This window comes from Fusarium redolens (genome assembly GCF_020744475.1).
Source record: "Fusarium redolens strain MPI-CAGE-AT-0023 chromosome Unknown BKA55scaffold_5, whole genome shotgun sequence".
Lineage (NCBI taxonomy): Eukaryota > Fungi > Ascomycota > Sordariomycetes > Hypocreales > Nectriaceae > Fusarium > Fusarium redolens.
The window spans coordinates 1-12,519 of NW_025763668.1; the positions used below are offsets into that span (position 1 = coordinate 1).

Consider the following 12,519-nt stretch of genomic DNA (forward strand, 5'->3'; position numbering starts at 1 on the left):
TTAAATTAACTTATTAAATTCCTTAGTAATTAAAAAAGAGTAAAGATAAGAGGGTGAAAGAGAGAGTATTGTTACGATCCTCGCAGTTATGTCACGTGGAACCTACAAATTTTCCCTAATTAATTAACGACTTATGCTTTCTCCTTATTTCTATTATAAGCCGCTTAATAGGACTTATAATTAGACTTATAACTTATATATAAATACTAACTTACTATAGTAAGTTACTATAAGTATATAAAACATATTTATTAGTACTTTTATAGATTCTAGCTTATTAGCTATTAATATAACTTCTTTATATTAATTAAGCCTAATATATATTAAATTTATTATTAAGAGATATAATACTTTAATAATGCTTAGTATATGCCTTATATAATTTACTAATAATAAAACCTAATATAGCTTAGTTTAATAAAGTTAGACCTAACTATTATATATTAATAGCTTTTATTTAAATTATATTATATAAACACTAAGTAATATAAACATAATAGCTATATTAGTTATTCCTATATAGTAAAATACTACTATTAATATTATCCTAATTCTAGTTAATAATAATCTACTTACTAACTAGGATATAAGAGAAAATAATAATAACTTATTTAAGAGTAGGAATAACTTTAATATTATCTAGCTTTAATAGCAGATTATTAATATAACTATTAAAATAGCAGAGCTTTATTAAATACTTATTAAAGTAGTAAACCTCTAAGCCTAATAGGCTAATAATAACTAGAATAGACTTTAGGAAATATATAACCTTATTAATATTATTATTTATAGTAAAGATACTAAAGAAATCCTTAAGCCTAACCTGCCTAAAATATTTAATAGAACTCTAAGCAAACTCTTTATATTCCTTACCTAATATTAAGCCTTTATATCCTATTATTTAACTTAGTTTATAAAAAAAGTAAATAAAACTAGGTATATATTAGGATGCCTTAAGGGCACTGCTATATAATGGTTTTAGCTACTTCTTAAAGATTAGATTACTAAAGGAACCTAAAAGCCTTTAAACCCTGAACTTATATATTATATACTAATTACCTAGCTTTTAAGAAAGCCCTATAATAGGCTTTTAGAGCTATTAATAATAAAAATAAGTTAAAAGAAAAATTAAAATACTTAAATAAACTTAGTTTATATCTAAGCTTAAAGTAGAATTCCTTTAATTAGTATTTAAACTACCTTAGGATTAAGATATACTTATATTATTTTTCTTTAATATACTTAAAGAACTAATATAAGCTAAATTATATAAAGAAAATAAACCTAAAACCTTAGTAAATTATATTAATTAAGTAGTTAGAATTAATAATTAATAATTTACTTAAAGAACTTAAAACTCTTATTATAATAAATAATAAGATAATAAACCTTATTATAATACTAACTAAAATAAAAATAATAATAATATATCTTATATACTAAAGCAGGATTAATAGAAATTAAAATAATTAAATAAAATAAATTTAAACTTACTTACTAGAACTATAGTAAAAAAGATATAAAGACTTAAAATATAAAAACCCTATTAAAACTAATTAAAATATAAACTAATACCTAAAGGAAAGAAATATATTAATACTATAAGAAAGAATAATAAATCTTAAATAGTAATTAAAATAGTTAATATAATTAGAAAAGATAGATATAATATATTTAGTATTAATTTTATTATAATTTTAGGACTATTAGGAATATATAACCTATTCCTTAATAAGAAAGAGACTTTTAAGAAATATTACCTTAACCTAGTACTAGAAGAATAACCTAGCCTAAGATATAAAATACTAATATTAATAAGGAAAAGAGAAACGAAGGAAAAAACCCTTAAATAGAAAAGACTTAAATATATTAAAAATATAAAAAACCCTAAATACTAAAGAAAATAAAATAAGTAATAAAAGGGTTATAAAAGTAAGTAAAGTATTTAATAAAAAGAAAATTAAAAATTAAAATTAAATAATAAGAACTAATACTTATATAAAAAAAAAAACTAGTAAATATAATAAGGTTATAGTAATAGTTAGAAAAGGAAAAGAAGTTAACCTTAACCTAAATAATAAATTAAGTATTAAAGAACTTAACTAAGGTATTAACTAAGTATTAATATAAATCTTTAAGAAATTAGAAATACTTCTTAAGATCTAAAATAAAATAATTATATATAACCCCTACCTAATAGTAGATAATATTCTTATTAAAACTACCTTAAGGTAACCTAATAAATATTATAAAGACTTAGGCTATACTAAAGTAATTAAAGTATAAAGGGAACTTAATACTAAGAAAATTAAATATAAGGAGGAATGAATAATTTAGAATACTAAAATTATACCTTAATATAATAAAATTAGAAACTATTTCTAGAATAATAAATACTAGAAATATATAAAACTTACTAAAAAAAGAGCAATTATAAAAAAAGATAATAATATTTATATCTAAGCCTATATAAAGAAGGTAGTAAAAAATCCTATAACTTTAGAAAAACATATTTAATTAGAAAAAAAACTATAAAGGTATTTATATTACCTAAACTATAAGTAGATATTATAAGTATTATATATATAATATTACTATTTATAATACTAGTAAGATAAGGTAGTAAATAATTACTTCCTAGTTTAAGTTAAGGAATATTAAAAATAAAAACTATACTTAATTATTAATATAATAAGATATTAAGTTATATAAAGATATAAAGGATTTTATATAGCTAGGCTAGAAGCTTATATAAAAATATATAAAAAAGCCTTAATATATATTTAGAACGTTAAATATATTATATAATAAAGATAATAAGTATAATATAAAGTTAACTTAAAAAAAGATAAAGCTATTAATAAGGGTATTATTAAAGTTTATTAAGATATAACCTAATAAAAGGAAGAACTTTTTAAAAAAGAATCCTTAGAAAATATCTTTAAATAATTTAAAAAAAAACAACTTTAATACTTACTTATAATAGCAAAAGGGGAGAAAGAAAGACCCCTTACTAACTAAGAAGAAAAAGATATTACCTTAAATTATAAAATAAAGAAAATAGCCTATAGAGAATACCTAGTAACTATTAATACTAATAAATGCCTAGATAACCTAAACTATATTTATAGTAAATATAATATAAATTACTTAAGTAAGTAAGGAAAAGATTTATACTATTTATAAAAAAGTAATAAATAAGTAAAGAGCTAGAGGAGCCAGAACTCCTAAGAAAAGCTTTATAAATAATAATAAAATAAAGTTAAAAAACCTACTTATAACTAAAAGTATAAATTAAGGGCAAGTAGCTTAATATACTTATAAATAGTAAAGTAGATATAAATATTATTTCCCTTAATATAGTAAATAAACTTAAAATATTATAGAGATATAAGGAGAAAAGAAAAATTTATATTATTATAAATAAAAAAGGAATTAATTATAAATATAAAAATAGAAAAATTACTAAAGAGATTAATTACCTTAAGGTCCTTATAAATAGAAAAAACTAAGGAATTAACTTTAATATTATCTTAATAAATAGTTTTAACTTAATATTTAAATACCTATAGCTATAATGCTATAATCCCTATATTAACTAGAGAACTAGCTAGATAAATTATAAAGATTATCCTTTAGATAATAAGTTAGATAATTTAGAAAATAATAATAAGAGATCTTAAACTTTAATTAAAAAGGATAGTAAAGTCTAGTATAAAGAACCTTTACCTATTCTAAAAAGAATATAATATATATATAAAAAAGGCAGAAGAAAATATATTAAAGGAATAGTAGTAATCCTTAAAGGTTAATTTAGATAATTAAACTAAGATATTAAATAAATAAAACAGATTGCCTTAAAGGAATTTAATAATTAGCTTAAGAATATACTATTAAAGTATTATATTTATAAGAAACTATTTTAAAAGGAACTAGATATTAAGTTACCTTAATATATAGATTATAATATTAAAATTATATTAAAAGACAGAAAGAATTTAAAATTCTTCCCTATATATAACCTATTTAGAGATAAGCTTAATATGCTTAAAGAGTGGATAAATAATATATTATAAAAAGGATATATTTAACTATTAAAATCCTCGGCTAGATACCTAGTTATATTTATACTAAAACCTAATATAAATAAACTATAACTTATAGTAGTTTATAGATAACTTAATAAGATTATAAAAAAAGACTAAATACCCTTACCCTTTATTACTAAACTTAAGGACTGCCTATTTAGTAAAAAGGTATTTATAGCTCTTAACCTTAAATCCGCCTATAACCTTATTTAAATTAAAGAAGGCAATAAATAGAAAACAGCCTTTAAAATAAAATATAGACTATTTAAATACTTGGTTATGCCTTTTAGATTAATTAATATACCTATAGTATTTTAAGATATAATTATAAATATACTTTAAGAATACCTTAATATCTTTATAATATACTACTTAGATAATATCCTTATCTTCTCTAATATAAAAGAAAAGCATAAAGAACATATCTATAAGGTTTTAAAAGCACTATAAATTGCTAATATACTTATTAAATTAATAAAAAGCTATTTTTATTAGTCTTAAGTAACCTACTTAGAATATAAAATTTTATATAATAAAATCAAAATAAATAAGTAAAAAATTACTATAATTACTAAATAGAAGATCCTTATATTAATAAAGGAAATATAATCCTTCTTAGGATTTATAAACTATTACTAATAATTTATTAAAGGCTTTAATAAAGTTATTATTCCCCTTATTAAAATTACTAAAAAGGATAAATAATTCTAATAAAGTAATTAAGTATAAAAAGCTTTTAAATAGCTTAAGGAGACTATTACTAGTAAACCTATTTTTAGTAATATTTAACCTAGACTGGTAAGTTAAACTTAAAACTAATATTTCTAACTTTGCCTTAAGAGGATAAATAGGATAATAAGATAATAATAGTATATTATATCCTATTGCTTTTTACTTTTATAAGATATATAAAGTAAAACTTAACTATTTTATTTATAATAAAGAATTCCTAGCTATTATTAACTACTTTAAGGAATTTAAATACTATCTTAAAAAAAGTAAATATCTAATAAAGGTATTTACTAACTATAAAAATATAGCCTATTTTATAATAATATAAAAGTTAAATTAATAATAATTATAATATGCTAAATACCTATATAAATTTGACTTTATAATTATATATTATAGAGGTATAAATAATAAATATGCAGATACTATTAGCAGATAACCTGACCTTAATATAAGAACTATTAAAACTAAGGAATAACTTTTAGAGTTTAATTTAAAAGGAGAATATTAGTTTACCTAACTAGTAAGGATAATTATAAAAGTAGCTAAGAAGCTAAAACCCTTATTAAAATACTAAGTATTATTATATTAAAATAAAGAATAAGACTTTATTAATTAGCTTAGAGGATTATGCTATAATTAATAAAGCAGTATAACCTACTTTAATAGAAAAATCAAGATTCCTAGTAAGTATATAATAGAAATCTTTAATTATTACTATAACTAAACACTATATAATAGAGACTATACTAAAATATAAAACACTATAAATAAAATCTATAATAATATAAACTTAAAAAGCTATATTTAAAATCTAATAGCTAACTATAAGAAATATAAACTAATTAAAACTATTATTTAAATATAAAGAAGTAAGAAACTTAAAGAATAAATAAAAGAAGCTAAGGCTAGAAAACCTTATAACCTGTAAGAAATAACCTTTAGTAATAGGAAAAGAGTATTATATATACTATTTATCCTAAATAAGCTTAGAGAAGAATTAGTATAAGATATATATAAATATCCCCTATATAGCCATTAAGGCATTATAAAAATACTAAAAAAAATATAAGGAAAATATAATATAAAGGGAATAAAGGAAATAATAAAGAAAGTTATTTAATAATATAATCTCTGCCTAAGAATAAAAGCTTAAAGATATAAACCTTATAGATAATTAAACCACTTTTAGTAGCATAACGACCTTAAGACTTAATTATAATAGACTTTATTATAAAGTTACCTTTATTAGAAAAACCCTTAACTAGAATCTTTTATAATAGCATTATAGTTATAATTAACTAACTTATAAAATTTTCTTATTATCTACCCTATAGGGAAGTAATAAATATAAAAGAACTTTCCTATGTTTTTTATTAATATATTATTAATATATATAAGTTACTTATAGAAATCCTTTTAGATAAAGGGCTTATATTTACAGCAACCTTTTAGTAATTACTTATAGCATAACTTAGACTAAATTACAAACTTATAATAGTATTTTAACTATAAGCTAATAGATAAACTAAATAAATAAATTAAGTACTTAAGTAATACTTATAGTATTATATTAATTATAAATAAAATAATTAGGTTAAGAAACTACTAATAGCCTAACTTGCTTATAATACTATATATAATAAAAGCATAAAGCTTATACTAGCTTATATTAACTTCGGATTTATACTAGATATATATTATAATATATAATAAGAAAAATCAGTTAACCTAGCTATTATACTTAAAAGTAATAACCTTAAAAACCTATATAAATAAATAAAAATAAAACTTGAATTTATTAGGAAATATATAAAAAACTATTATAACCTAAAATAGTTAAAGAGACTAACCTTTTTAAAGGGAGATATAATCTACCTAGTTATAAAAAATATTAAAATAAATTAACTAACTTATAAATTAAACTATAAATTTATTAAACCTTATAAGGTATTATAGAAAATTTCAGAAAATAACTATAAACTAGACCTACTATTAAAGGTTAGGCTCTATCTAATCTTTTATGTTGTATTACTTAAATTAGCAGTAAATATAATATAAGTTAAAATAGGCAATAAACTATAATAAATCACAAGACTAGAAGCCTATAAAGCAGAAGTAATTAAGAAAATAGATATAATTAATAAATAAAGAATATACCTAATTAAATAAAAAGATTACCTAGAAAATAAAAATATATAAAAAGCTTTAAAATATCTTACTAATACCTAATAATTCCTAAAGAATTTTTACTAATAATATTAATAAAAAAATTCTTACCTTAGTTAATAATATTAAAAGTACTTACTAATTAAGCTTTAATAGTAGTAAATAACTTAGTATTATTTACTATTTCTAAATTATCTATAGTTTTAATATTATAATAAAGCATCTCTTTATTATGCTCTTATAGCTGCCTCTTTTAATAATAAAGATGTATTAAATAACTTAATTATTTATTTACTTACTATTATAAGTTTATTAATTTAGTCTTAGCTAACTCTTCCTTATACTTTAACTAATACTTCTTAGTAGTAAAATAATTAGCTATAATAAGTTAATAATAGAAATCGCATATTAAGAAAAATTTATAAACCTTTAAGAATAATAATACCCTTACTATTATACTTATAACTATAATATATATATTATATATAATACTTATAACCCTCTTTAGCCTAATACTTCAAGTTTCGAGGTTTATAATAACTATAAGATATAATAAGAAAACTAGTATTTTTAATTAAAAATCGCCTATACTTTTTAATTATAAGTAGCTTTTAACTTTAATATCTTATTAATATAATATTAGAAGGATAATTATAAGTTTAAGTTAGACCTACTAAAAGAAAAATAGTTAAAATAAGAGTTATATAGGTCTTAGGGATAAAACCTAATAGAGGGGAGATATTATATTATAATCCTTATAGTTATATTACATAAAACCTATAAATTTTCCCTAATTAATTAATAACTTATACTTTCTCTTTATTTCTATTATAAGCTACTTAATAAGACTTATAATTAGACTTTTAACTTATATATAAGTACTAACTTATTATAATAAGTTACTATAAGTATATAAAATATATTTATTAGCACTTTTATAGATTCTAGCTTACTAGCTATTAATATAACTTCTTTATATTAATTAAGCCTAATATATATTAAATCTACTATTAAAAGATATAATACTTTAATAACGCTTAGTATACGCCCTATGCAATCTGCTAATAATAAAACCTAGCATGGCTTAGTTTAACAAAGTTAGACCTAACTATTACAAGTATATATTATTAAATTTTATTAGATTAGGCATTTATTAATAAGGAATAATATATATTAAAAAGAGGTAAATAAATTAGCATTAATGCGGTTTATTATTTTAGAAACAAAGGATATAAAAGTTAAGAAGCTACCTTCTCTTTAACTAGTTTAAAGGCCTTATTAAAGGTAGTATACTAATAAAAGATCTAAGTAATAACTCTAATTAGCCCGGCCCTCTTACTAAATCCTGGCTTTTACTAGGTTCTAAGTAAGCTATAAAGATATACTTAATAGCCTAGCAGATTTAACTATTAATTATATATTAAATGTTAAATATATTAAATACTATTTTAAATCTAGGGTTTTAGATTTACTTAACTTTAAATAAGATTTTAATATATTTAATTAACTTATTTAGTAATTTATTTAATTATCTTTAATTTATAAGTAGTACTAAATATAGATATTATATAAGAAGCTATACTCCTCCTAGATATATATAACTAAGAATAAAAAATAATTATATATTACTTATTAACTTTAATATATCCTAGATAGTTAAGAATTAATAAATAAGATAGAGATAATGTTATATAAAAGAGGTTTATAATATAGCATTATATATAATATTTACTTATAAGGTATATTAGTAAATTATAGATTTAATTTTAAGTATATTTAATAAATATAAAAGGTTAATTAGCCTTTAAAGTAAATTAATATATATATAATAATTAATAATTTATTAATTAAATACTTTAATATATACTTATAGAATCTTTATCTAATTTGCCTATTTATTTAAATAGTATAATATATAGCTAATTAGCCTATATTTAAATTAATTAATTCTTTCCTAAATAAAGTTATATATTACTAACTATAAATATAATATATGCTTAGCTATTTAAGAGGCAGAGTCTTATGGGATTTGCACCACAGCTTAAAATAGTAGTATTCCTCTTTAGATATTAAATGGTTAATATAATGGATTGTCTAGCTACTATTCATTGGATGGAAAAGTCCAATCTCTGGCTGCTGCACAAGACGAAAATATAATTAACATTATCCTTATAAGGGATAAAGCTTTCCAGCCTCTCATAAAGCAAGAAACAGTTAATTTTGCACAGGTCCTGTCGTCTCTCAACGGGGAAGTCAAATACCTCGGCAAGAACTGGGACGATAGATTCTTCCCTCATCATCCAAGTATCGAATTAAAGCCATCACGGGTCGTTGACACTGCGAGGAAGAGATGTGCGGCACAGGAATCTCTCCAAGAGTACTACGGTGGCTTATACTGGATAATAAGGGAGAAACTGGCCGGAACTTCACAAATCTACAACGTTAACGAGACTGCAGTACAGAAAGGGGAAACTACCCTCGGCATAGTAGCCGGTATGGTCCTCACCTCTATCTCTGAGAAGATAACCTTGGAGCAGTATACTCGAAGCTATATTTGCCGATGGCCGGCATCGTACTCCTTATGTTGTATTTGCTGAAATGAGCTTCAGAGGCAGTGGTTTCCTAAGCTTCTCCCCTATTAGAAGTGCGCTACGAGTCCCACGGACTGGAGCAACGCAGATATCTTTATGAGATGGTTTATCAAGGCATTCCTGTAGGAAACAGAGCCGCCACACCCGTCCCTTTGAAGGATTTTAGTCAACCAACACAGTTCACATATAACTGCAGAGTTAATAGAAAAAGGCTTGGTTACATAACGTTTGGCTCAGCTGGCTTCCCTCACATTCATCACATATTACTAAACCTCTCAATAATACGGTATTTGGCCCGTTAAAAACGTGCGATCACCAGTTGATAAGGAATTAGGGAGCTTACGAGGCGACATCTCCACGACAGCAACAACTCTTTTTAGAGGCTTACCAGAAGGCCTCAGCAAGAGCTATAAATCGCCTCAACATCCGGAGATGGTTTAAAGTGGCTGGAATCTATCCTGTTAATGCCACCAAGGCATTAGAGGCGTTAAAGCCTAAGGAGAAGCAACGTTGCGGATCTTTCGGTCCTACAACACCAAGGAGGCTGCCTATAGTTTCAGATACGATCTAGGGAACTCGCCAAGGAAGTGAAGATATCAGAAAATAGCTGGAATCGGTCCGGAAGCAAGGACGTAACTCAATTCGTGACCTCAATATTAGGCAAGTAGAGTTAAACTCTGGGGATATAAGAACAAGGCGTCCAGCTCGTTGTTAAGGTGCGTATGGAAGAATGGAAGACTAATCATAAGGGCCTTCCCAGCGTATGACATTTTCAAGTGGAGGTTGCATCTAATAAGAAAGGAAAAACTATTCATCATTACATTATACATGTAAATAGCAGTAATTATATCTCGAGGTAGTTAAGGCATCTATGGTGAAGTCTAAACTCGACAAATTTACACACCTATTTAGACCTAGTGGTGAGGATAACGTTTCCCGACTCCAGGTTGTCGGTAGATGCTAAAGAACAGTGCTTGTCCTTGACGAACTTAGGCCAAGTATTTGTCAAGACCAGATATTTGATACTGGCCTCAGCATCATCAAAGATGCTGCTATCAAAATCCTCTGGGATATCTCCCCAGTAGAGAGCCCTATCACTAACTTCTATTGAAGCAGTGATGATTCCGTTTTCGGATCCATGGGCAGACGCACCAGAAGAGTTGACATTGGCTGGTGAGGTCATCATGAATGATTCGAAGGGCAGAGCGGGGTCTACTGCGCGTTTCTCTCCATAAAGAGTCCTAGCCGATGCCTCAAATACATTCTCGAGCTTTCGTAGGTCTTGAGATGAGAGGTTCACCTGGAATTCGGCATCTCGAGCGCTGATAAAGTTAACATAGATGCGAAGCGCGCTGTTGAATCGTTCATAGACAAGTTCTTGAGCCGCGGAATTCTCTCGGCTCTTTGGATCTCGGATAGAGGCAGGAAGAGATAACTTCCACTCGGTGATAGCTCTAAGGAAAGCAATATTCTCGCCGGAAAAGTCATGAAGGGCAGAAAACTGTTGAAGGGGCTCTGGGTTGCATTCAAGGACATATTCAAGAGCCCCCATAGTAAAAATACTTTCATTAGAGATCTGACTTCTGATAGACCTAGCAGTCCGCGACGAGCCTGCCAGCGTCGTCGATCTAGTGGTAATAGATTTCGCGCTGCCTTGGGCTAGGGTCTTGTTAGACTCCCAGTGAGCAATAATATCGAGAGTTTCTTGTTGAAGGGACTGGTGTTTGAGGACCTCCCAACAGGGAAGGAAGATAGTAAGGATCTCAAGAATCATAATGGAGAGGGCGATCCTGGGTCAAGTTAACAAGATGCATCACGCGAACGGGGCTCTGACTTAAACGTACCATTGAGGAGGAACGAAAACACTATTAACGGGTGCCATGGCAGGGATATAGAGAGCGATAAGCCACATTGGAGCGGCGTGGAGGTTAGCCAAACAGCATGCAATGGTTTGAACTCTCCATCCTAGGGTATCGCGGATGTTTCGAGACTTCCATAGAATAATTGGAGCGATAACCCAAGCCCAGACTAGTTGCCAAACAATAGAAGGCCACCTAAACATGTGTTAGCGTCCTGGATGCCAGTAACTGAATTCTTGGTAAGATTAATATACCATTCCCAACCTTTACGGGCTGCTGCCATTCGCTGCGAGTCTGTGCCAGTAACCTCTGTGCCGGGAATTCCAAACGAGTTGTGAAACTTGCGCGAAACGAGGAACATGAAGATAGTTAAGAGGAGCTATATTATGTAAGTCTTGCCCGTCTAATCATGGCTTCAAAATTTCCTACCTGGAATAGCATACCAAGGCCGACAAGGACCAGCATTCTAATGGTATAATCGAGCCTGCAATAACGCCCAACCAGGCCACGTTTATGAACTCGTTCTGACTTTGGCCCAGCATTATCGCCAGCGAACAACTTCTTTTGAGATTTAGCAACGTAAAGGAAGCGACTATTGGAAGCATGGAATAAAGCGACGCCAAATGGAAGCCAGATGCTCATGATCCAGAACTCAATAGTGGGCGGGAAGAGAAGCGCGACGACGTAAACCCACTGAACGGCGAGCCAGTAGAAATGGAGTAGAACAACAGCACTAAACGAAAGAAGAAGGCCGCGAATTCTAAGGATTGGCATATTACGTCGACGATAGAGAAATACCATGCCAGCAACCAAGAGGACGGTCCAGACTGTCGAGAACACGATCCAAAAGGTGCCTAATCCTTCGAAACGGGCATGAGGCTTCTCCTCGTCTCTCCGCGTTAACCCCAAAGCCGTATTTATAGAACTAAGGTCCATGGCTGGTTCTGAGGAAAACAAGATTTTTCTGGGTCTTAAGAGGATTTAAGACGAGAGCTTTAAATGAGATCAAGGAGATATTTGTTCTGTTATAAGGAATGTGTGGAAAGTAATGTAGTACTTAATAATAGGTATAGAAGTAGA

At 26.2% G+C, this 12,519-nt stretch overlaps 1 protein-coding gene across 1 annotated transcript; it reads right to left on the minus strand.

Annotated features, from left to right (window-relative positions):
- Positions 1 to 10,484: 10,484 nt before the first annotated feature.
- Positions 10,485 to 12,375, minus strand: BKA55DRAFT_507159 (uncharacterized protein; the record flags this gene model as incomplete). The annotated part of the gene is made up of 4 exons (XM_046187325.1): positions 10,485 to 11,370; positions 11,425 to 11,634; positions 11,694 to 11,818; positions 11,869 to 12,375. 4 exons carry the CDS (start codon positions 12,373 to 12,375, stop codon positions 10,485 to 10,487), a joined length of 1,728 nt encoding a protein of 575 aa, XP_046051525.1.
- Between the last annotated feature and the right edge of the window lie 144 nt (positions 12,376 to 12,519).